The sequence below is a fragment of the Gobio gobio genome (assembly GCF_949357685.1).
Source record: "Gobio gobio genome assembly, chromosome: 6".
NCBI lineage: Eukaryota > Metazoa > Chordata > Actinopteri > Cypriniformes > Gobionidae > Gobio > Gobio gobio.
In genome coordinates, this window is record NC_137102.1 from 21757624 (window position 1) to 21785282 (window position 27659).

A 27659-nucleotide genomic window follows, 5' to 3' on the forward strand; every position below is an offset into this window, starting at 1 on the left:
AGTGCACTTATTAATAATGTCAAATTAAAAGTTTTACTTAAAAGTTTTACATTAAATAATTGTTTTAATAATCTTTTGTCATGCTTTAAAGTACACTTATCTTGATGTGTTGACTAACATACTAACTGCTAAAGTGCTTGATTAAAATTTTACTATATAGTGTGACATTTGATATATGATATTCAAAGTTAATATACTTTAAATGTACTAAATTGCAACTAACAAATGTGTAATTACAAATGTATTAAATAAATAATAAAAAATACATAACATAGGCTACCAGGCTCAATAAAATTATTAAATTTAAATTCATTAAAGTATATTTTAGTTTACCATCAATGCTTGTCAGTACATTCGGCAGTACACTTTAACCATATTTCAAAGACAATAAAAGTAACTAACATGCAATAAAGTGTCTGAAAACACACAGAAAGTATATTCTTTTAAAGTATTTTATATCTATAATAAGTACTCTTTTTAAGTATGCTTCTTCACAAGGGAAACTAAAAAGGGGGAAAAAAGAAAATTCCTTTTCAGCATTTTAATTAGTTGTAAAAGTAGTCAGCCTTTCTTGTTTTCTATAAGCACCTGGTTGATGCTGATGTTGAAAATCTTCAATAATACTATTAAAAAGAAGACCAGAGGAGAAAGGAGATACATAAAGAATGAATGGCATGTCCCGAGGGAGCCTCAAACACTCTGTGCCCTGAACTCATAAAAAGCCCTGCACTATTTTCATGATTATAATGGATGGTGAACACTATGTTACAGTGGATTGAATTACACTTAAAGTGTGTGGGTGGGCATGAGTGTGTGTGTGTGTGTGTGTGTGTGTGTGTGTGTGTGTGTGTGTGTGTGTGTTCTGTGAGATTCTGACAGGCTACTTCAGGGTCCTCTTTCACCCAGTTTCACGTGGGAATAGTTTTGTGAGTGCCCCAGTACTTCTCTAGTAAACTTGGGCCCCCTGCCATCACATGGATCCTGTTTTGAGAAACATCCCTCAGTTGCAGTTATGCACAAAGCCCCGCCCATCTCTCAGTTGTTCAGCCCGCCCTATTTCTTTCATTGGAAGAATTATGTAGATCGCCTCCCACCCACTAGCTCTGATTGGACGGGGCGGAGCCATGAAAGTTCCAAGTGCCTACATCCCACCTCCTGTTCCACACAATAACACTGCTTATGTTTTGCAAGAATTTTACATTGGCATTGCTTGAATGTCTTTTGTCTGCCTTCCCCTCTGAAGCCTCTCAGATGAAGGAGAAACGTGAAGAGGTGAACAGGCTACACTTCAGCATGGAGAAGACACAATGGCACACATGTGATATTTAAGGTAAGATACAGCCCTAAAATCTAGATTTAATTCTGTCTCAATGCATAAAAAAACTCAGAGAAGTAAAGTCAGAGTTTGAGCAAAAGTCTTATGGTATCTTTCATTAAACTCTGGATGTCTCATTAAATCACATTTAGTATATTAGTATAGTGCAAAAAAAGAAAAAGAAAAAGAAAAAGATTTAGGGTAATTTAGGTGTGTTATTTTGTTCATTTTGCACAAACAAATGCTCAGGAAGTCCTTTTTTTGGGTGTCTCAAATGAGATTCAAAGACTTTCCTCTGATGTAATGTAGTGATTGTTTCGCTAAAACAATAGAGAGACGTCCTGGGTTGCTTAGTTTGTGTGACAGGAGGTTTCAGATGGTGACTTAAAAAAAATATATATATATATATATATATTTTTTTTACATTTTCTCAGGCTCTGAGTGCTGAATGTTTCACATGTGTTTGATTATACGGTGAGTCTGAATTTACTTTGCTGCACACATGTCTTCTCATGTAACTAGTGTGCGTGCACATATTGCTGTTGGCAGAGAGCCAAGATTGTCAACATGGTCCAAATACTGTGGACATGGAAAAAAATCCCACAGAGGAAGAGATGAAACAACACTAAAGATGGATGGATAGACAGACAACAGACAGAACATATCGTTATTGGTTCGCCATGATGGTTTTGAAGTGCTTGAAATATGATTAGAATCACTTCAAAAAAGGAAAATACAGTTAAGTGCAACATGTGCAGCAAGTCTGTCATAATTGGACATGGCTTTTAATGGTGAGACTTTTGTTTTTGTAATCAGACTCAAAAATCACTCTACTTTTTTTCACTTCTACTAGATTTACTGGCCAATATATCAGTTTTCGACTTTCAAATATAAAAATTCAGCCAAAATGTTCATATTGGTGAATCACGATAGACAGACAGACAGACAGACAGATAGATAGATAGATAGATAGATAGATAGATAGATAGATAGATAGATAGATAGATAGACAGATAGATAGATAGATAGATAGATAGATAGATAGATAGATAGATAGATAGATAGATAGATAGATAGATAGATAGATAGATAGATAGATAGATAGATAGATAGATAGATAGATAGATAGATAGATAGATGATAGATAGATGATAGATAGATAGATAGATAGATAGATAGATAGATAGATAGATAGATAGATAGATAGATAGATAGATAGATAGATAGATAGATAGATAGATAGATAGATAGATAGATAGATAGATAGATAGATAGATAGATAGATAGATAGATAGATAGATAGATATATGTCTCTATTCTGACAGTAGTCCTTCTGAAAACTCCAGTAGCAGAGATTCTTCACCACACCCTCTCTCCATAAAGTGAAAGGGTGATGGGGGTCAGAGAGCAGAAGAACCAATCTTTGGCTTCAGTCATCCAGCCAACTCCAAACAGAGGAGAAAGAATGAGGATCTGAGCCAAGGAAACCACACTGCTTACAGGGCCAAACAGGAAGCGTGAAACTTCTGTCTATTGTGTGTTATAAATGTGAGTGAGTGAGAAAGTGTGCAGGACCAGCAGTCTGTTTTATGTAAAGGTGAATCAGGCTCACTTGAGTTGTTAAATGTGCATGTCAAAACACAGCTAGCATAACATATGCTATTCAGAGAAGAAACAGAGAACAGGTACTGTCATCTGACACCTATTTAGTGAGAAGAGATATGAAGAAAAAAGAAAAAACTCACTTAGAAAAGCCACACAGTCATTTATAATTTATATTTTTCCCTGTATATGACGAAAAGGAAATTCAAAGTAAAAACTTCAAGTTGTAGCCGACTAGTTTGAAACTCTCTGCAGGATAAAATGTTTGTTCCTCTCAAGTCTCCAGTTTGGTCTTTTTTCCATCCTCCAAGTCTGACCTAAAACCTGAAATTGTCCATTCCTTTCAGAGGACACAGTGTTTCAAATTTTGTTCTTACAGCGGTAGCAGTTTTTAGTTTGTCATGAGTTTCAATCCAATTTGTGGTGTAAGAAAGAATGCTGTGGAGAGAAATGCATTTAATGAGAGGCATTTTTTTTTCCCTGAGTGCTGCAAAAAAGGAAAGTGAACAATAATCATTACTGTGAAATGGAGTGTGCCGTACTGAGTGAACACAGACTTCATTGTGAAAGTGACCAAAGAAATCCCAAATCTACAACAGTGGCTGATTTAAGATTCTTTATGAAAGTTGTTTGTATGCTAGAAACAATTAAAAGCACTCATAATGATAGTGTTTATATTACAGCTTTTTATAATAGTGGTACAAATTCATTTCCAGGCCAGAAATATACTCTACACAAGTAGCCTAAACATGTCAACAGTGTAACTTTCTTTAACTAAACTAGCAATTTTCAAACTGCAGCTCCGCCTAAAAGTTGACCTGAAAGAGAGAATGAATGTAGAAGAACAATTTAAAGTAGCTAATGTGACCCCTGCAACAAAGCTGAGACATTTAGCTGTGTAGCAAAAAATATTTGTGTTCACACACTTGTATATCGAGGTTAGGGGTGTGCAGCAGAGCCAATATCTGTATCTTTAAAAATTACAAAATTATTTGTATCTGTATTGACCAATTTACAGTTTGTAAACATACAGGATGCGCGCACAGCTAGGTTGTAGAAAACCAAGGGGAGATGGCATTTATGTATAGAAAATTACATGGATACGGTACAAAATTGTTAGATTTAAAAAGATTATAGATTATTTATAGATATATATTTATAGATGACTATAGATTATTAGATGTTATTTTCAAAATGTTGTCCGCATATTACAATAGTTTGTCACCCAGCGATAGGGCTGTGCGTGACAACCGCACCACCGGCGCTGGTGACCAAAACACTTTTTTTTTTTTTTTTTTTTTGTGAATGCTGTTTTACGTGAATATTATGACACGAGTGAAGCACAAACATTTATTTAAAAAATAAATAATGGGTTTGTAATTAAATGTTACATCGCAGCCATGAAAACATATTATATTCATGCCAAACAAGAGATAGGCTTTGTGAGGTGAGGCAAATTTAAAGGAACTGTGTGTAGGATTGTGGCCAAAACTGGTACTGCAATCACTTTTAAATTACTGTAGAGCGGTGTATCCCCTCTCCCCCTCCTTAGACATTTTTTATCCAAAAAGTTTGTAGCTTCAACTGTGGTAACTAGATCAGAGCTGGCAACCCGGATGCCGAAACACTACTGACTTCGTGATTGGTAGATAGGTGGAGGGTGGCGCTTCAGGCCAAAACACAACATGTCAACATCAACATCAGTTGAGGGCTGCAACTTCACTTTTAAATGACAATATCCTGGCCGGACAACTGTTGTCAGTGATAGCCTATAAGAATTTTAAATTAACATGATTTCTTAATGTCTAGTGACATATCAGGGCCATTTTGTGATTAATTGAAATACATTTCTTACATACAGTTCCTTTAAAGGTCCCATGGCATGGATTGTTTTTATTATTTTATAATGTTTCCTGAGGTGTACTTATATTGTTAGTATGGTTTTTACATCAAAAAATGTCATAATTTAGAAATAAAAAGCATTTTTTTCTATACTGATATTAGCCCTCTGGCTTGAATGCTCTGTTTCAAGGGGCGTGTCTGCTGTGATACTTCAGTGAAAACACCCACTGTTGTGATTGGCTGACATCTTTGCATTTGAAATGAGTATTAGATTATGTGGCGGAGGGGACGTGGTTTAGCGAGGTCTGCAAGCGCTGCTAGAGAGAGAGAGAGACGGACTGCATGTGGACCAGAGAGACCTGGAGCAAGATAGCTGAGAACGTTTTATTGTACCGAGTTGTTGAGACCGCAGGTTTATTTTGTTTGTATCTGGGAGTTCTGAATAAACACGAGTCCCAGTCACGCGACCCTGTCTTCTTCCTACTTATTCTACGAACTTTGTAACATGTGGAACGATGCTTTCACCACAACTAACAGCAAACACGACATCGACCGGAATACTGTAAGAGCTTTGTGCAGCATAACAGCATCATTCATTATAACGGCAGTTTGGGGAAGTGTGCTGATACACTCGCGACGTGTGATTCACAGATCCGAACATTATCAAGAGAGTGTTCTTTGATCGCTCTCTGTAATCATTTAAATAACGGATTTGTTTCATGCTACAAACAGAAACGTTGTGAAGTTGATCGTTTTAGTCACTGGCTTGATTCACTGATGCATTACGCTTAGGGCATCAAGACGGCCAGCGGCGGGACTGACAGTATTAAACGATTTAGAAAGAAAGTCTGCGTGAACTTGAATGATTAGCTACACATCAGAAATCACTGATCACAGATCAGGCATTAATGAACACTGTTACTCACTGTTTGTGGCGGTGCTGTCGAATCCAAATAGTAAAAGTCTGTTTGTAAAGCCTGTGCTGACATCGCGAATCCATTTTCTCCAAATTCTCTGGGCGGGCAAAACAGAGGAAGGGGAGGTAACCGTTCCCCGTATGACGACATACAGGAAAGATTCCATTTTCTCATTTTACTCCACTCTCATTTTCTCAAATGCAGAGCAGGACACCCAGAACTCGGATTTCACCTATCAAAACTTCTAGCCACTTGGGGACCATATACAGGCTAGGGGAACTCATATTAATGTTAAAAAACCTCATAAAATGAAAATGTCATGCCATGGGACCTTTAAGCTTTGCCTAGGCTACGTTTTGCGATCTGGTCACCCAATTTTCCACGAATTTAACAATAGGCTTACCCCATTTTATTCTACTGGACATGGAATCTCTTATTTACTTTCCTTAATCTTCATTTACGTCTCTCACAGGGGATTATATACACGTTTCTTTCTTGTTTGCTTTTAATTAGGAGTTTGCATAATTTACTGTGGTAAAGTAGAAAACGGTGTAGGACAGATACATTTTACTTCAAACTATTTACAGTTTTTCTCCATTGGTTTGGCTCATTTCTTGAAACAGAAATTACATTCTCAAAACAACATGGACAAATCTCCAAACCACTTGGCAATTGTTCACAACAGAATAGCATTCATTTCATCAAATTGCAAATGTCTAAGTACATGTCTCAATGTCTCAGTGAATCTTTGCAAATGATTAAGTACAGGTAGCCTACATTTAGCATAATTTCCAAGTGAATAGATCTTGTTGATCTAAACTGATTGTTTGATTTTCAGTCTAATGGTCGTTCGCTCCAAAACGTATCAGCGTCATTTCATTGTATAAGTCATCACATGCATAATAGTCTGTTCAATTGTCAAAATGAGTCAAGAACATAATACCATGAATACCATATATGAATCCCTTGGAACATTTGATAAATTTATTACAGCAATTGACAGTCAGGTGAAACTAGAACTTGACTAATGAAGGAGGACTTTCACACATCTTAGATGACCAATCAAACAGTATGTTTAGTTACCTGACAGGTGCTGTCCATGACTGTGAATGCTGTCAAACATATATGTAAAGAGCTTGACCATGCAGGACCAGTACAATTTCTGAACATGGAGGCACCTGGCCAAGTAAATGTACATGGGCAACTGCCTGCTCGAGGAAGAGGAAGAGTGAGGATGAGAAGGGGAGCCCGTGGAGGAAGAGGGGTAGAGAGGGGAAGAGAGGGGAAGGGGGATGAGAGGGGTAGAGAGGGGAAGGGGGTAGAGATGGGTAGAGAGGGGAAGAGAGGGTAAGGGGGGATGAGAGGGGAAGAGGGGGGTAGGAAGAGGTAGCCCTGGAGTAGGATGTGGCCAAAGAAGATGGGGACCAAATTTATCAGATGCGATTCTGCTGAGTACCCATGGGTTGACATTGAGAGAGGCTGGACAGAGACTTCAGCTCAACCTCAGCAGATATAAAAAACAAACCTTTGAAAATGCATGAATGAATCGAATGATTTTACAAATGTGGAGAGAAATAAATATTTTCATCAATATGCAGTACTGCTCTTGTGTGTACTGTTTGGTCAATATATTCACATACGTTACTCTAACAATATCTCTGAAAAAAATCAAACCCAGATTATATAATTGGAAAAGTAGAAATTTTACAAGTGTAGTAAGATTGAGAACAGCAGCGTGTATATAGCCAGGAGGGTGAGGACGGTAATTTTCATTGTTTTTTTGTTTGTGTGTTATATTACTGTATTTTATACTGTATACATTTTCTTTTTACTCTGATGTATGGAAGTTACTTACAGTAATGTGTGTGAATGGTAATGGTTACAATTTCCTTGGCAGTATGAGTGCAATGTGTGATGTCAAACCTTGGAGGCTACTCTTACCCTATAATCCTATTTCTTTTTTTCAGTTTTATACACAATTGTATTCTGTTAGCTAGACAAAAATGAAGGACTGGGCTAGACTGAAAGGTGGACATGAGGGAAATTTCAATGGTCCTCTGCCATAGTGACAAAATATCTAACCATTTTGACTCGCAGTGCTTACACAATGCCAAAGGGACGAAGCATTTTGGGGGCACTGAATGTTTAAATGAGAAGGAAATTTAGTTTTGACACATGAGTGAACTGTTTTGGGAGAGGTATGAGCTTTTGCAGGTGAACCATGGTGTTGTGCCGAACCATCCACGTTATTTTGGCAAAAGCACCAAGAGGGTTGAGAACGTCCGGTCTGTTTCAAGAAATGAGCCAAAGCAATTGAGAAGGATCTTTGCCATTTTCGTGGCACTGACTATTTATGTGGGAAAGGAATTCAGTTCTGAAGCATGAGTGAACAGTTTTGGGAGAGATATTAGCTTTTGCAAGTGAGCTATAGTTTTGTGCTGAACTGTTTTGCCAAATGATCTTATAATTTTGAGAATGTAATTTCTGTTTCAAGAAATGAGCCAAACCAATGGAGAAAAACTGTAACAGTTTGTGCTTGTTCTTAAACTTTATAAAGTTTAAAGGTCCCGTTCTTCGTGTTTTTTTGAAGCTTTGATTGTGTTTACAGTGTGCAATATAACATGTGTTCATGTTTCGCGTGTAAAAAAAAACTGTATTTTTAACACAATTTACTTATCTGTACACCGCTGTTTTCACTGTCCTACAAACGACTGAAGACTTCCTTTATTCTATGAAGTCCCTCCTTCAGAAACACGTAACGAGTTCTGATTGTGTCAGCGGTTCCCGTGTTGCGATTTGACAGCAGCTTAGCGAACGTAGCACGGTCCTGTGTTGTGATTCGACAGCAGCTTAGCGCACGTGGAAAGGTCACGCCTCTTAACGGGAGATATATACGCGCTTAATAATCTCTACAGCGTCCCTGGGAAAGCCAAACAAAGGTGATTTGACTCCGGGATGAAAATAACAGCGTCTCGACGACATGGCGACAAACACACTGAAACGCAGCACTTCCTTTTCTCCACGACGTCCTCTTCTTCTCCACGTGGGACAGCAACAAGACCACGCCCCCTTTTTTCGCGTTTTCTTGTGGGCGGAGGTTAGTCTGTTCTACTGCTTTACTGACGTAATTAAAGCAGGAAATACCAGGATGTAGTCCTAACCAGCCGTTCGCTGTAGGCTTTGAAAGGGAACTTCTGTTAAATAAAATATCTCGCTTGGCATTGAACTTTGAGCTTTATCATTTTACAGGTATTATTTATGCTCTAGCAGCAACATTACACACTAACTAAAGTTTGAACAATGGGATCACGAAGAACAGGACCTTTAATAAAGTTTATGTGGCTATAGCACATTTCATACATCATGCCGGGTATTTTTAGTTTCGCTTTCTCTCACTGGGCATTATCAAACAAAGCCTTAAGTTCTTGACCCTGCAGAAGATAATTTCGTTCTTCACACTTTTTACTACAACTATCAGTTTTTGAACATCAGAAGAAAACATGAAGATATTAGAAAAGCAATGCTCTCTTTCCTGCTCGTGATACAAATTACAGACTTCTACATGCTTTGTAAGTGGGCAAACCTGCAAAATCGGCAGTGTATCAAATACTTGTTCTCCCCACTGTATATATACAGTCAAGCCCGAAATTATTAATACCCTTGGTAAATATGACCAAAGAAGGCTGTGAAAATAAATCTGCGTTGTTAATCCTTTTGATCTTTTGTTTGAAAAATTTATAAAATTATAACCTTTCATTGGAGAATAAGAATTTTAAATGGGGGGAAAATCTTATCATGAAATAAATGTTTTTCTCTAATACACATTGCTCACAATTAATCATAATCCTTTTATTCAATACTCTTTTTGCCAAGATAACAGCTCTGAGTCTTCTTCTATAATGCCTGAGGAGTTTGGAGAACACCTGACAAGATATCAAAGACCATTCCTCCATACAGAATCTCTCCAGGTCCTTCAGATTCACAGATCCATGTTGGTGCTTCTTCTCATCAGTTCACCCCACTCATCTTCTATAGTGTTAAGTTCAGGGACTGGGATGGCCATGGCAGAAACTTGGTTTTGTACTCAGTGACACATTTTTGTGTTGATTTTGATGTTTGTTTTGGATCACTGTCCTGTTGAAAGATCCAACCTTGCCCCATTATAAGATTTCTAGCTGGGACAGTCAGGTTTTAATTTTTTATCTGTTGGTATAGAATCCATGATACCATGTATCTGAACAAAATGTCCAGGATCTCTGGAAGAAAGATGGGCCCACAACATTAAAGATACAGCAGAGTATTTCATTTTACACACAGGGTACTTTTTTATCCCTGTGTGCACCAAACCCATCTTGAGTGCTTGCTGACAAAAAGCTTTTTTTTTTTTTTTTTCATCTGACCACAGAACATTTAAAAAGTAACTGACTGGAACTTCAGACGGGACCTGGTTCTGTGGTCAGATAAAAAATAAAAAATAACAAAAGCTTTTTGTTAGCAAGAGCCTACTGTCTCTGTTCTGATAAATCCAGAAGTGGGTGGGGCCATGTAAATGTAAATATGCCTTATATAGCTCATAAAATATTGATTTTTATAATAATTATAAAATGTATTAAAAAATCCTCTAATTAAAACAATAACACTTCTAAATGTTAAATAAAAGGAAAAGTTTTTTTTTTTTTTTTTTTTTCTAGAGGAACAGCTATTCCAAAACCTCAAATAAAAGGAATCTATATAAAATAGCTGATTAGAGAAAATGGAATTTGAAGGAAAATATTCAGTGGTTAAAATTAGCTAAAACAACGTTTACTATATGCATACAAATGAAAAATCTAAGCAAGTTACAAATGTTTGCCGTTGGGGAAAATATATTGTACAATGTTTAAACATTTAAATAAATCATATCAAGTAGAAAATGTGTAAGATGTAGTAGTTTAGTTGATATCACTCTTGTCAAAGCTTTGGTTGAGACGCACAACGTGGCTTTTGCTATATTTGCGATCGCACTTTGCTGCTCACTTCATTCATAAAGTTTACAATCATTCACTTCACACACTCATTATTGCGTAGTGATTTTAGAGGTTTATGTATGAACTTGTGCTATGCTATCCGCTGGCTAACCTGTTACCCAAACACGAGGAGGGAATAGATCTGCAGAATATTTGTTCCTATTATTTGGTAGAATTTGTTATCATTTTGAAGATATTGTCTGTGCCTTTTTGAATAAGGTATTCGGCTTCAGGCACATCCCTATAGTACAGGTGATGCTGGGGTCATGACAGTGTAGCTACACAAACATTATATTATCAATAAGTTATGACAACATATGTTTTTACATTCCCTTAACTCATCAAAATAAGCAACTTTTTTAATGTTATATAAGATTCAACAAATTATTTTAAGTCCGTTAAATGTAATTTAAGTTGCACTGACTTAAACATCCAAGTTGATTGTACTTTTTTTTTTTTTTTTTTTTACAGTGTATGTGTGTCTTTAAGTAAATGTGCATGTACTTGTTTATGTTAAAAATGTGTGTCTAGTCTTGCTCATGCAGGGCTACTGTTACCTCGAATACGCCTGTCTAGAAGTTTCTAGTCATCCCGAAGACCTTGATTTACTGGTTCAGGTGTGTTTAATTAGGGCTAGATCCAAACTCTGCTAGAAGGTGGCCCTCCAGGAGCAGGATTGAACACCCCTGGCTTACTGGCTATTTATGGATTTTCAGGATACAGGAAGCATTTGTCAGGAAACTTTCTATGAGTGTGTTTCAGGCAAGAATCCTGCAGCCCCATTTTCCTGTCAGCAGAAGACAGTATCAGCAATGCAGTTTTTTGTCTGACAGGGCCCATATACCTTGCTTGTTATATCAGTTCCTTCAGATCAGTCTGCCTTAGCAGGTACTGAGGTATCTCATAACCAAAAAAGATCAGCCCCTATTTCTGTGCTGTCTGGCAGATCTCAATCGATAGAGTAGAAAGGTGGGACAGACAGGTATGAAGGAAGGACGGCTGCAATTTTGATAAGAAGCATTTCTTCAACTAGTGCGAGCTATGCCAAGGAGTGCATCTGTGGTTGTGTGTATGTGAGCCAGTGGAAGTGTTTGGTCTTAGCTGTTTGTGTGTTTACTGCATAGTTCACATTGTTTGGGCTGTGGCTGCTGCTTCTGTGGTGCCTTGAAAGTGCTGCGTGGTCAAAGAGAGATAGAGAAGAGAGACAGACAAGAAAGAGTCTGGCTCTATCAATCTGCTGAATACTAATGCACAACCTACTCTCATCTCAACTTGTGTTCCCAACATTTAGAAGTGCTTGATTCTGTTTGATTCAACACATCAGAGTAACAGAAGTGTATCTTTGTCCTCAGGTGGTAAGAGACACAAACCAAAAGCCACATGAAGCTGAAAACAGACTTATACTAAGAACAATGGATTCCCAAAAAGGTATGAATCATCCAGTTTTTGTTTAGTTGGAGCACATTGTGCAACATTTCTAATGATCTGAATATATTTGGACCAATTTGCGTACCATGCATCACTTCTACAACACACCTTTGCACTGTAAACCAGAGTAAGTTGGCAAAACTCAAAATATTAGAGGTAATCAGTTACATAATTTTTTTAAAGTTCTAAACTAGCCTAACAAAACATTAAACACTACTAAATCTTAACATTAATCTTGCTCAAAAAACATTATATAACACTTAATTTTAGTATTTACTCTACCCTTTGAGTGTCATGACAAAGCATGCTGGGAAATAGAAATCCCAGCCCAGTTTCAGTTTCAGTTAAATTTAAGTTTGTCTAAATTACAGTTTTTCTCAGTCGCTTTGGTACATTTCTCAGATCAGAATTGAAATTCTCAAAACTACCTGTTCAATCTTCACATCATTGTGTCACTTGTGCACATCAAAAAAGCAGTTTCTCATTTCTTTGAATAAGTTGCAAATGCTTTGGTACATCCATGCAAATGATTATGTACAATTCTCTGCTATTTCCTACATTATCAATTGCTTACGTCATGTTGATCAAAATGTACTATGATGGGTCTCTGTTGAATAGTCTCACCCCCCACAACATTTAGCCATTAGTTCATAGCATAAGTCTTTACATGCAAAATGGTTGAACAAGTTGTCATAATATGTCAGCATATTTCTATACATTTCCATTAGACGTTCAAATTTCTACTTTTGTTTTTTTTTGTTTTTTTTCTTTGTGCTATGCAGTGCTGTCTTTTCCTTTCTGTATCGCAATGACATGGTCTGTCAACAAATTACAGTACAAACAGTAAAAGCGTAAATGTGAATCTTGTCCAGTCTCTTGCAATCAAACTCCCACATACACTAAGGTGTAACCTACAATTTACAATAATTGTCATCAAAACTTTAGCCATATTTACATCAGAACATCCCTCCAGTGTACACGGTTATATTGACAACATGACTAAGCAATTTGACCGTCTTATCTGTACACAATGACACAAGGACGTGTCATTCTGATGGCACTGACATGTTCATTGACTTTTGAGAGATGAACTAAGGATTTTGAGCAAGAGACTGGCTTTTGCAGGTAATCCATGGTGTTTTGCTATTTGTACGAATTGTTTTGAGAAATGCACTTACTATTTTGCAAATGTCAAGGATGATTCGAGAAATGTACCAAAGCGACTGAGAAAAACTGTAAAAGAAACAAGTTCATAAAACTCAAAACAATGAAACAATTCAGATTACTTAAAATGTGTCAGTTTTGTGAACTCAAAAGAAAAATATAGTTCTAAATACTCATAAAAGTTAATTTGATTGAACTAAGTTCTTTAGGGTTTACAGTGTGTGTTTGTCTTTTAGTGAATGGCATCTCTCCAAAAGAGAATGGGAGCCAAAGAAGACCACCCTCCTATTCTGTAGAGACACCCTATGGATTCCATCTGGACCTGGACTTCCTTAAATATGTGGATGACATTGAGAAGGGCAACACCATGAGGAGGGTGCAAATGCAGCGAAGGCAAAGAGGGCGAAATAATGGTGCCCTCTCACGTAACTTAAGCCTTCCGGGTTATGGGTGCAGAGCTACAGAGTGGAGTTCCATCAGTACTTTATGGCCCAAAACCAAACTAGGAGACTCTACACAACATTTTGAGTTTCGATCTAGTGACAGTTTGTCTGCTGGCAATGCCAGGAGGAGAGAACCCATCAACAAGTCCTTCACATCTGCAGAGATGTATGCTAATATTCAGGCTTTTGATGAGCAGCCTTTGGGACATTACGTCAGGCCAAATCTTTTGAGAGCCTCCAGTTTACCCTTGACTGTTTTACTGAGAAAACACTCTGAGTCAACCGATGATCCAACCAGCCCCAGCAGCCCCAAGGAATATCTAATGCAGGAAAATGGTTCCTCTGAAGATGTATTCCATGCACCCGACAGCAGGATAGGTAGGGCAAACGTGACCCTCCAGCGGCTCACTGCAGCACTTGAACGAGTTGGGGAATTGGAAGAGGAAATCAGAGTCATTCCTGAGCTTAAGGCTCAGATATGTATTTTGCAGGAGGAGCAAGAGATGCTTTTACTCCAGTTGCATTCCCAAAACAAAACCACTGGGCCACTGAATGTTCCTTCTCTACACATAAATAACTGGGACAGTCCCTCATCTGCCAGAGAAAATCAAGACAAAACAAGTGATGACTGGATGAATCGAGAATATGACCGGCTTGAGGAAAATGTCAAGGCTTCTTCTGAACAAGTTGACACAGTTGCAATGCCTTCAACTAGAATTCTTCCAGAGGCAGAAAGACGTAAGACAGTCTCACGAGAAAAAGATCTCTTAGATAATGGAGAGAAAACCAAGTCTCTTACTGAAACTCTCCAGAGGAAAGTTGTTTTGTTGGAACAGAAACTTCATGAACTGGAGGCAGAGCTAGATAAGACAAGAACTCTGCTGAAGCAGCAAGTACAGGAGAGTCGTCTCAAGGAAGAGAAGATCAAGCAGTTGACTTTACAGCCTGTAATGGGGCACACACTGGCCAGGGTGATTTCATCTGAGAGCTCTTTAGTAATTACACAAAATCTTGAACCTGTGGTAGAATTGCAGGAACCACTAATAAGTGAGCAAGAGATGCCAACAGAGGAAGGAATCCCCCCTCAAGTTCTGGATCAACCTCCAGTATCACATGCAGACATGGAGCACCATGTGAAAAGATTGCAAGAGCTCCTTCAGGAGCAGTGGGAATGCCTTTGCAAAGGCGACTCATCAGGACAAATGTCTTCCGATCACTTGCCTCCAAGGGTCTGCACCATTCAAGAGCAGTTAGCAACTTTAGTCACCCTTCTAACCCTCTATGTGTTTCCTGCTGGTGATGTTTCTCAACCAGGTATGACTCTACATTCAGTCGTACCTCTAAGGGTACAACAACTTGTCACTGGGGCAGTACCCTCAAAAGGTACTAATATGCAACCTTTCGGGGAAGATAAGCTAAAATGTTGATTTGTTGAGGGTACTGTCCTAGAGATAAGCTGCTCTACACGCACTTTTTTTTCTGACTGTATATAATGATGAAAAATATTATTCCCAATCTATGACATTTATAAATGTTTTGTCTTTTCTGGCCTTTCTGTGGATTTCAAGACTATAAAATGAAGGATATTCTTCCTGTAGTGGAAGAAAACCTCAAGACAGAATATTTGAAGAAAGACAGCACAAGAGACAGGTAAATACATATCTCCACTATGTGCACTTTTTACAGACTGATTCATTAAAACAGTAACTGCAGAATACTAATGCTCTTTGGCCTTCAATTTTCTGAAGTGGGAGTGTGGAGACAGAGGGAGTAAGTAATGCTATCAAACTACAAGAGCATACCGAAGCGAATGCTGACCACAAGAAGAATACGACAAAGGTAGAAGGCAAACTATGGACCACATGGACAATGGACTCCATTGTAGAGACACATCAAAGTAAAAACAGGGAATTCAATCAAAAAGTAGATGCCATGGATGTAGAGACCACAAAAGAAGATGATCTGCACAAACTAATGAGCCTGGGAAGAACTCTAGAGGATCAGATAGAGGAAGAGAGGAAGGATCGTAAATGTTTGAGAGTGGGCTCGGATCAGAAATCCCTGGCAAACAGGTGAGCTGAACGGAATTCATCTTTAGATTTTACAGCAATATCTTTCAATAGCTTTCTTATTAATTATAAACACAAATGGAAAACAACTTTTTTTGTTTTCTAGGGACGCTGTTAATAAAGATTTCATAGAGGCATGTTGTTTCCTTAAAGACCATATGGATAAAGTGTCAGAACCTGATGATGAAACGGTAATATTCAAACTAACTAGTTTATGTCTAATATTCCCAACTTGCACATTAATGACCTATTTTGGGCAGTGTTTTTGCAGTACTAGCTTGAAGCTAGTAACCAAAAGGGTCCCCTGCAGGGATTGAGATATGAACCATCACCACTGGTGTTATCAGACCTGTAGATCGTTTGTTTTGTTCTAAACCAGGGATTCAAATTGTTACAATGTTGCAATTTCTTCTTGGTTCTCTTCTCTTTCACAAGGCAACATTTCTAAACTGACCAAAATTTGTTAATACACGTCTTGTGCGAGTAACCTGTCCTCTCATTAGTCCGAGTGCACCTGTTAATGTTTCTGGGATTCCGCTCATCATCCATCAGGATAGAGAGACAACAGCTTTGTCGTCGTGTGGCACTGTTCCATGGAGCGATTAAAGCCCATCTCTTGAGACTTTTGCTAAACACCTTGTAAACGTTGTTATTTTTATACGTTTTGGACAGTTCTAAAATACAGTCGTGCTCAAAAGTTCACATATATACCCCTTGCAGAATCTGCAAAATGGTAATTATTTTAATATAATACAAAATGCATGTCATTTTTTATTTAGTACTGTCCTGAAATAGATATTTTACATAAAATATGTTTACATTATAGTCCACAAGACAAAAAAAATAGCTGAATTTATAAAAATGACCCCGTTCAAAAATGTACATACCCTTGATTCTTAATAATATGTACCCTTGATTCTCAATACTATGTCATTACCTGGATGATCCATTGACTGTTTTTTTGTTTAGTGATGGTTGTTCTTGAGTCCCTTTTTTGTCCTGAGCAGTTAAACTGGCCAATGCAATGCGATGCATTAAGAGGCGGGGGCGAAAACTTTTGACCAGGATAAAGTGGATTATTTTTGATTTTTTTTTTAAATATATTTTTTTTCAGTTAGTACTGCCCTTCGGAAGAAAACCGAAGATACTTACATGTTTCCTGGAAGACAAATTAAGTACAAATTACTTTTATCTCTAAATTCAAAAAGTTTTCACGGCCCTTAATGCATTGTGTTTCCTTCTGGAGCATCAGTGAATGTTTGAACATTTAATAATCGTGTTTGAGTCCCTCAGTTGTAAAAGATGGATCTCAAAATCATACAGTCACTGTTGGAAAGGGTTCAAATATGCAAAAGATGCTGGAAAACTGAAGAATTTGCAGGGCCTGAAGGATTTTTCTGAAGAATGTTGGGAAGTTTAACTGCTCAGAACAAACAAGGGTCTCGAGAACAACCATCACAAAAAAAACAAAAAAAAAACAGTCGTGGAACATTTAGGTAACAACACAGTATTAAACACATGCACAGGATTAAAATCAATATGTAAACTTTTGAATGGGGTCATTTTTATAAATTCAGCTTCATTGTTTTTGTCTTGTGGACATCTTTTATGTAAAATATCTTATTCAGGACAGTATTAAATAAAAAATAACATTCATTTTGTATGATCCCTCTTATTTTGTTAAAATAATTAACATTTAGCAGATTCTGCAAGATGTACCGTAAGTAAACTTTTGAGCACTACTGTATGTTAATCCGACTTAGGCTCTGTCCCAAATGCACACTTCATATGCACTTTTGGTCTTGTGGACTTACAATGGCTGCTGCGTGCACGTGTCTGTTAAGTCCATGAGACTGTAGGGTGTACCATTTGTCATTATAGGTTTCAGAAGGGTGCTTAGCAGTCGATATGTGCCCTCAATGTGCACATCGTCAAAGTGGCGTTACATCAGTGCAGACTCGTGGTAAGACCGTGAATGTTTAGGGTGCCATTTGGGACAGGGCCTTAATCTAAGTTACTTTAGTTACATTGGATAAAAGTGTCTGCTAAATAAATATGTACTTTCTTTGCTAACATTGACTTGAGAAGGTGCCAGATAACAAGTTTTTCAATCCTAACAGTACCATGTGTTTGAAAATGATTCTGTTGTTTAGTTATATTGCTGCATTTCTTTTTTGAGTGGTAACTACAGTACTGGTCTTCTTCTTTGCTGATTTGCAGAGCCAGGCTCTCACTGTTGTGTTCCAGCAATGGTTTCACGTCTCTGCTGAAGAGGGGGCATGTGCCGACATTGTTGCTTTGTATCTCAGTGAGGTTAACTCACAAGCACCTACAGTCCTTCAGTTCTTGGTCAACATGGTGGATGATAATGGGAACACCGCCCTGCATTATAGCGTGTCTCATTGTAACTTCAGCATCGTTAAGCTCCTTTTAGACACAGGTTAGTGATAATATGTTAACTGTTTTTTGTTTCCTTTTTTAACTGCTTGGAAATAAATGTTTTAAAACATGTCTTGTATACTTAAGATGGAAGAGTCACATTCTGTTTTCACAGTGATTACAATCAACAACTATTCCAAAACCTACCTAGAAAGCATTTTATTCCTTATAAATCGGTACTGACAAGTATCAGTTTGGGGTAGGAATGAGTCCTAAAAGTCCTGTTAGCATTTTTTGAACTTCTGGATCTATCGTCCCGAAGTCAATGGATGTATTTGAATAGGGTTTTGGTTAAATGCCGGACATAAGATCTGTAGTTAACACAAGCTCAAAATATTAGCATGTTTATTCTATGACTTAAAATACATCAGTAATACAGCAAACTGGATTTTTAAACTTTTACACCTCTTGAAAAAGGTGGTTAGTTGCTAACAAGCAGCTATGAGAAGATAGATGTTGTCACACTAAGATCTTTTCACCCTCCCTAACATAAACTTTCCAACTTGAAGATTTTAAATAAAAATTGAAAGTGTTGAACGCTTGATGGTGACACTGAATTTGGGTGACCATGGTGTAAGCTAGTTTGTTCATAGCCTTACTTCAGCTTTTCATTTCCGGAGATTATATTATGGCTTCCCAATTCATAAAAGTTAAATTAATTTGTGAATATTATCAAGATGAACAAAATGTGAATCAGTAAGAGCTTTATTGCCAAGTGTGCTTGCACACACAAGGAATTTTTTTTGGTGCTGAAGCTTCCAGTGCACATATACAATACAAACACAACAAGAACATGGTAATACAAATTCTAAGAATAAAAATATGAAAATAGCATAAAAAAATATTAGGTCACAGTTACGTTTAGTCAGAATATACATTTACAGATTATAAACATATTTACAGTATGTGAGTAGTATGAATAAGTATAAATATAAATATCTCCCGAGTTTAGAAGATATTGCACTAAACAGTGGGAGTATTGCACTTACAGGCATATGCCTTGTGGGGGTATTTTAACTGTTCAAGAGGGAAATGGCCTGTGGGAAGAAACTGTTCCTGTGCCTAGATGTTCTAGTGGCCAGTGATCGGAGTCGCCGTCCTGACGGTAAAAGTTAGTGGAGTCTGTGATGACTTTCCCTGCTCTCTTCCTCACTCTGGAAGAGTACAGGTCCTGGAGGGTTGGCAGGGAGGCACCAATAATCCTTTCTGCAGTCCAGATTGTGCGTTGTAGTCTACTGATGTCAGATTTGGTAGCTGAACCAAACCGGACAGTGATGGAAGTGCATAAAACAGACTCAATGACAGCCGAGTAGAACTGAAGCAGCAGCTCCTGTGGGAGGTTGAACTTCCTCAGCTGATGAAGGAAGTACAGTCTCTGCTGTTTTTCACAATGGAGTCAATGTGATTGTCCCACTTCAGGTCCTGAGAGATGGTAGTGCCTAAAAAAATGATTCAAGCCCTTCATAGATGTGACACATTTAAATTCTGTTCACTTTACTTAAACATATCTAATTTTGTCACAACTTAATTTAATTGTGTTCAATCAACCTAATATTTTTAAAACTGAAGTTTACTTAATTCAGTTGTGTTAAAACTACATTAAATATTTGTGTTGACATAACTAACTGGGCAGTTCCCAGCATGCTTTGCAAGGGACTCCATTAGGAGAGTAAATTTAGGGATTAGAGTGTTATTTATATGTTTTTCTGTAAAGGGAATGATGTTGTTAGTAATGTTAGTGTTTAATGTTCAGTTATGTTGGACATTTAGAGAGGTTTCTGTAATGTTTTTTTAATTTTGTGGTTACCGTTATTCTGAAAAATGTGGCACTCAGTGATCTATGCTAATGTCAAACCTCTTTTCTTATATATTCATTATATACATTGTGTATGATGATGAATGAAACTGCTTATAATTGATTTTCCAATTAATTTTTTTAATTTAAGTTTGACAAGAAAAAAAAGTAATGTTATACGTATATAAATATCAATTAAACTATTAGATAAAATTGAGTTGGACCAACTCAATTACATTTCATTGTATGAATTCGTTTTTTATGAGTTGGAGTTACACATATTTATTGGATGGAAAACCTGCCCTCAAGTAAATTGAGTTTGTCCAATGAGTTATTTTTTTGAGTGTGCATGTTCATTTAACTTAACCGATTTAAGTTACAGGGAAGCAATTCCACTAAAATTCCATTAATGTTAATAAAAAGCAATTTGCTTGTGTGGAACCACTGTCCATAATTAAATTAAGTAAGTTCAAAGAATCATTTTTTTGAGTGAATGACTCCACTGCTTCCACAGTGCTGTTCATGATGGTGAGTGGGGGGAGAGCTGGGCAGTTCCTCCTGAAGTCCACTATCATCTCCACCGTTTTAAATGTGTGTTGAGCTCAAGGTTGTTATAACTGCACCAGACAGCTAGCTGTTCAACCTCCAGTCTGTAAGCAGACTCATCACTGTTTTGGATGAGGCCGATGACAGTGGTGTTGTCTGCAAATTTCAGGAGCTTCACAGGGGGGTCTTTAGAAGTGCAGTCATTGGTGTACAGGGAGAAGAGCAGTGGGGAGAGAACACACCCCTGGGGGTGGGGGGGGGGATGGGCAGTGCTGGTAGTGAGAGTCCTGGATGTGAGTTTCCCCAGTCTCAAGAGCTGTTGTCAGTCTGTCAGGAAGCTGGAGATCCATTGACAGATTGAGGATGGAGAGCTGGGTCAGTTTAGCTGAGAGAAGATCAGGCATGATGGTATTGAAGGCCGAACTGAAGTCCACAAATAAGATCCTTGCGTAAGTCCCTTACGTAAGCTGGTCAAAGCCAGTCTGTGAACATTCAAGAGCAAGTTGACAGAGCGTCTGTTACAGTAGATAGACGCATGTAGGCTATGAATATCTATACCTGTAAAAGACTTAAGCAGAGAATTTTGCTAAACTAACACATTACAATAAGACGAAGGTGTCAACACAACAAGTTACAATAGTAAAAGTAAAAACATTAAAAAGTACCATAGTACAAACCTGTAATGTTGACTATATATAGCTATATATTAAAACAAACCAACACATTCTCACCTGTAAAAGGTTATCCCATTTTTTGAGAACTTAAATATCGGCAGTTTCACATTCACAACCAGAAGTTGTGCAATGTTGTGGCATCATTGATTCTTATTGTGAGTGACGACGCGCTGACCGTTCCAAGATGGCGGGCGTGGCGAAGTGTCTGGAGTGGAATTTACATATACATACAATCTATGGGCTTTATATCATCATGGACAATGGATTATTTGTATGTGCTATTTCTTTTGTGCTTTTTCATATAGCATGGTTAGCTTAGCAACATGCTAACATCAAAATCTTGATAAACCATTTGTCAGTTGTGTCTCTTTTGTGCTTCTTGCTAGTATAGCTATATTTTTAGTGTGGTGCACATGTTGCTGCTTATAGAGTGTTCCAAATGTGTCACTTGTGGAGTTCCATTACATTTTGGATGCTGCCTTATAAGGTGGTAGACAGGAAGGCAGCTCTCTAGCACTTAAAGCAGAGCTAACTTTCTTTGAGCTCTGAGGTTAGCCTGTTTCCAGCTTTATTTTATTTTAGCATCCATTATATTTTTAGTGATGCAAATTGAAACTTTACAGTACAGTACAAAAAGTGCCAATATTTACAAAAAGAATAACTCCTAACCTAATATAATAGACACTTCCTGTGCTTGCTTGACTTAGGTGTATGTGAAGTGGACCTGAGAAACAAGTCTGGCTACACCGCTATCATGCTGGCCTCCTTGACAGCTGTCGAATCACCAGGGGACATGAAAGTGGTCCAGCAGCTGATGGAGCTTGGTGACGTCAACGCCTGTGTTGGACAGGTGATGGGTGTTACCAGCCAGTTGGCACAGTGTGCACTTTATATCAAATTAATTGTTTGAAATGGAGGGCCTGTTTGCACAAGATTTGGCATTTTCTGTAATGTTTCAGAAGATGGATGTTTTTGCATCTGTCTTTAGGTCGGACAAACAGCCCTCCATTTGGCAGTAAGACATGGACGTGTCCCAATGGTGCGTCTCCTGCTAGAACAGGGAGCGGATCCTAATTCCCAGGATCACGCAGGAACCACTCCACTGATCAGCGCCTGTGATCGGGGACATGTCAACATTGTGCAAATTTTGTTGGAGGAAGTAAACTGCAATGTCAATTTAAAAGACAAGGTAATTTCTCTTGCATGCTAGCCCAAACGTTAACAGAAAACTAAAAACACCTACCTGGACGTTCACCAAACAGTTGTCCCACGGCTAAAAGGATAACATACGGCTCCAATAACACACGTTTGTGGGGTTTAAAAGCAGAAATGTGCAGCCTCACATGACATGGCTGCGATTGAACTAAAACAAAGGAACGAGTTAATAAAATGTGGCCACGATTTGATAAGTCTTGAGAAGGAATTGTTCATTCATAGGCACAATATATTTTTCTTCCACATGTCATATGCAGGCCTCCAAAGAAATGCTTATATTATTGCTATAATAATTATTCTTCATAATCAACACTCAACCAAAGGTATAAAGATTTGAATATTTTTATACAATAGTTTAATTTATGGTTAGACATTTTTTTTCCTCTTCTGAATGGTTATTAGGTACAGGTGCTATTCCATTTTTAATGTCAGGCTTAATATAATGTCCTATTTATACATTAGATGTTTATGTTGTCAAATTACTAATTTATTATTTTAGAATACAAATTTTAATGTTGCTACTGAACATGAATGCATATATTTTTTGCTTATTTGTCGTTAAAAATTAGTATATGCACTGAAACAAAAATATAAGCTGCACATTGTTGCTTTAACATTGACTTCCAATGTAAGGACATTGCACACACGATTCAGAGACAAGTCAATATGAATGACTGTGGAATCATCATCTGTGTCTCTAAATTTCATAAAAATGCTGTTTTTGTCTGTCTTTAATATTTTTTGGGGGAAAACAATGAAACTTTGTGGGAGAAAGACAACAGCTCTTTAGAGTATGTTCAGTGTGGGTTGACGGAGTGGTTTCTGCTAGGCATCTGACCTGTATCAAGGTGCCACCTAGTGGACACAATCCTGTCTGAACTCCGGAAACGGTCATTTCATGTTAACATGATGTCAGCCTCACTCTCTTCATAACAACAACAGAAACTGACAGCCATACCCTTAAAAATAAAGTGCCAGGAAGAACCAAATAGGGGGTTTCACGGTGATGCCATAGAAGAACCATTTTTGGTTACCTGAAGAACCTTTTTTTTACAGTCTAAAGAACCTTTCTGCGCTACAAATAACCTTTTGTGCAATGGAAAGGTTCTTTGAATATTAAAGGTTCTTCATAGAGCCATACACCCAGCCAAAGAACCTTTATTTGTGACAACTCTTACAAAGTACAGCTCTGGAAAAAATTAAGAGACCACAGCAAAATTTGAAGTTCCTCTGGAATCTTTATTTTATGTATATCAGTAAAATTTATATTTTTGATTTATTTTACAAACTACTGACAGCATTTCTTCCAAATTTCAAAAAATTCTTGTCATTTAGAGCTTTTATTACAAAATAACAAAAAAGATGTTTTCAGACCTTGAATAATGCAAAGAAAACTAGTAATTTATAAACAACACAATACTAATGTTTTTAAGAAATCAGAGTTCAGAAATCAGTGGAATAACCCGGATTTCTAATCACAGCTTTTGTGTGTCTTGGCATGCTCCCTATCAGTTGGTCACATTGCTGTCGGGCGACTTTATGCCACTCCTAGTGAAAGAAATCAAGCAGCTTGGCTTTATTTAATGGCTGTTGACCCTCTTGCTTACATTCCAGAGGTTTTCAGTGGGAAAGGTCTGGAGATTATGATAGCCATGACAGGATCTTGATCTAGTGGTCCTCAATCCACACATTGATTGGCCTGGCTGTGTGGATTGGAGCATTGTCCTGCAGGAAAAAAAAACAATCCTTTGAGTTAGGGAGCACAGCAGAAGGAAACATTTTTCTTTCAGGATAACCTTTTATGTGGCTTGAGTTGTGCACCCTTCGCAAAGACGTATCTTCCCAATCGTAGCCTTACTGAAGAACCACCAGATCACCACCAATCATACCTGTCAACAGACTTCTGAGCGGGGGGTGGGGGGTACTGGATGGCAGAGGCAGGCTAAATACTCATAAATTGTGCAGATATCAACATGAATTAATACATAATTTTTTAATATAGATGAATAAGTTTCTTACTTTTTTATTATTGCTGTCAATCAATGAAAATAATTAACTAGATTAATATTTTTTCTGTGATTTAATCATGATTAATCGCCATTAAAACACTTTTTAAAATATATTTGATAATGTAATAATTTCACATTTAATCTCCAAATGAATGTAGAAACAACAAAGACAGAATATTTTTTAAACGTTTGTTTAATGGCTTCTTTTTATGAATGAAGGCCAGTATCACTGATAGTAATACAGCTAATGATGTCTCTATGAAATAACATGAACAAGCTTCAAAAAATATAACAACTTTTAATTTAAGTGAATTTAAAAACAATCATTACACAAACCCATAATAAATGTCCTATCTACCTGTATAACAAGTAGGAAATATACAGAAATTGAAAAGTTATCAGTTGGCACTGCATAAGTTAAATTGATAAATAATTACTTTTGTTCTTTACATTGTTATCATAAGTGGTTACTGATATATAATTGTGTGTGTGTGTTATTGTTAGTTCAAGGCTAAGCGCGAAAGAGAACTCGAATCTGGCATGCTGTCTGTGCGCGAGCTTTCCATGTGTCGTGTGTGTCACAGACAGCTTGTTCTCTTTGCCTTGTCGCTCTTGAATGGTTTAAAAGCATTTGCTTGAATAAAAGCGTGATCATATAATGTAACGCTAGCCAAAGGATGACAGAAAGACGGATGCTGCGTTAAAAATTCTCCTCCCGTTTCAACCAGTGATGCTTGATTCAACTTCCCGCGTCTACTACCTGCGCAGAGATCAACAGCGCAACTAGGTTGTTGGTTGACAATGGGTTAAAATTTGTATGACTCAAGCCATGGACAAGGTTATCCTGGAAGAAAACATGCCTCCTTCTGCTCTGACAATCTTGCCCAATGTTGGATTAGTTTTTCCCGCAAGACAATGCTCAAATCCAGGCCAGGCCAATCAAGGTGTGGATGGAGGATTTGGCCATTGCAATCTCCAGTGGTCTTCCAAGTTGTGAACTATTTGCATGCTATGCCTACCCTATGAAAACCCAAGTAAACATTACTTGACTGGTTTGTATGGAGTACCATTTTGCCAAAGCAATAAAAAAAACAAAAAAACAAACGGAATGGCAAAGTGTTTTTGAGGCGCCCACAAAGATGGCAATATCCGAAATCCTCATCCTTGTGGGGACATTTTTAGGTTCCCATGAGGAAAACATCTTATAAATCAGACTAAGTGATGTTTTTTGAAAATGTAAAAATGCAGAATGTCTCCTGTGATGGGTAGGTTTAGGGGCAGGGGCAGTGTAGAGGGATAGAATATACAGTATGTACGGTATAAAAACCATTACGCCTATGGAAAGTCCCCATAAAACATGAAACCCTAACGTGTGTGTGTGCGTGCGTGCGTGCGTGCGTGCGTGTGTGTGTGTGTGTTTTAAGGATAAGGATATATAACATATCTATAGTTCATGTCAAATAGTGATCTTTTAAAAAAATGCTAATATTTATGGCATAATTTTTTAATTGGGTTGATATGATCCCTCTATATTTGTGACAATAGCATTTGACCATGCTTGAGTCACACACACAGACTTCAACATTCAGCATGCTAAACACAACTATGGTAACAAGGTACAATGGTAACATTTTATTTATTTTTTAATTTTATTTATTAATAATACTTTTACAATTTTATTTGCTATGGTTATTGGGGTTATACTGACAAAAGACAAATGGTAAAATAGTCAAACGAAGCAATTAATTTATTCAAGTCGCAATGCACTCTGGGAGTACACTTCCTCAGATCACAGATAGAATTAAGTTGACAAAACTTAAACGGTTTAAGTACGAACAACTTAATGCAATTAAGTAATGATTAATTGAATTAAGGCAACGAGTTTGAACAATTGAATTAAGTAAACTGAACAAATTTGTTTTTACAGTGTGGTCTCTTAATTTTTTTCCAGAGCTGTATATTTGAAAGACCGCTCAAGAATAAGGCAATGGTCCAATCACTTTCTGTGTAGAAGTCGAAATGATCCCACACAGATGTGCCTTTATCACCTCTGTGTGAGTGAATGAGAAAGAAAAAGAAAGTGAGAGAATGTGAATGCATGTAAGACTAAATTAAATCTTTGACTAAAACTGTACATTCTCTCCCCTTTCACTAACCCTACCCCTAAACCTACCCCTCACACAAAACTTTCTGCATTTTTTACATAAAAAAAAAAACTCATTCTGTATGAATTATAAACTTGTTTCCTCATGGGGACCACAATTGAGGTCCCCACGGTGACACGAATCCCCATGAGTCAGTGTGCATTCAGGTTAAAGTCCCCACCGTGATAGAAAAATATGAACACACACGCACGCACTCATAGGTTTTTTTTGCTATCTAAGTGAGGACATTCCATAGGCATAATGGTTTTTATACAAACTGTATATTCTATCCCCCTACACTACCCCTACCCCTAAACCTACCCATCACAGGACATTTTTAATAAAACATTGTTTAGTATGTTTTTAAAGCTATTTTAAAAATGAGGACATATGAAATGTCCTCATATTTCATGTTTACGTCATAATACCAGTGTAGTACCCGTGTCATTATACAAATTTGTTCTCATAAATCACAAAAACAAACATACACACACATAAAGGGGGAGAAACTGATTTGAGCCACATTTTACCATGATGTGAATGTAGCCTTTGACTAGTCTTGTAGTGTACTATGATACAGACTAAAGACAGATGATATCCACATGCTGGTTAGATCTGCTATATCTCATGCATTGTTGTCAATCATATTCATACATCTGTGTTTTGTCTCTAGGGTGGTCGCAGTGCGTTATCTCTGGCAACACAAGCCTCTCATACAGAGATAGCAGACCTTCTGAAAGCCCGCACAGAAACCAAGAGCTCAGACAAATGCAAGGTGTCTTAGAATGGAGCGTGGTTATCACAGTCAATTAAAACATTCATGTATAGTTAGTTACTGCTAAAAAGACCAGCAATAATATGTCAATATTATAATTTATAATATTAGTAGTAGTTCTCTAATGTAAAGCTTGTCAATGTAAATATAACAGCCTAAAAACTGACAACAAAATGTAACTCTGGTCAGAAAAAAAAATGTTTTGTAACCAACCCAGTTTCATTTTCAGTCATTTTATGTCAATGAAATAAACTATTCTCTAAAACTAGTCCAATT

General features: G+C 37.4%; 1 protein-coding gene across 1 annotated transcript; it reads left to right on the forward strand.

Moving 5' to 3' along the window:
• Positions 1-1162: 1162 nt before the first annotated feature.
• LOC307128388 (KN motif and ankyrin repeat domain-containing protein 4-like) lies at positions 1163-27659 on the forward strand. Its single transcript, XM_079820217.1, has 10 exons — positions 1163-1330; positions 12035-12110; positions 13511-15031; positions 15286-15367; positions 15466-15789; positions 15893-15977; positions 18007-18226; positions 21948-22090; positions 22229-22429; positions 27282-27659. Exons 2-10 carry the CDS (start codon positions 12095-12097, stop codon positions 27390-27392), a joined length of 2703 nt encoding a protein of 900 aa, XP_079676343.1. The 5' UTR covers positions 1163-1330; positions 12035-12094; the 3' UTR covers positions 27393-27659.

What these genes read in the sequence shown, in the direction of transcription:
- LOC307128388 (XM_079820217.1), top strand. An exon ending in CAGAAATCCCTGGCAAACAG is followed by an intron (nt 15,790 to 15,892) that starts GTGAGCTGAACG and finishes TTTGTTTTCTAG; the next exon opens with GGACGCTGTTAATAAAGATT. An exon ending in TCAACGCCTGTGTTGGACAG is followed by an intron (nt 22,091 to 22,228) that starts GTGATGGGTGTT and finishes ATCTGTCTTTAG; the next exon opens with GTCGGACAAACAGCCCTCCA.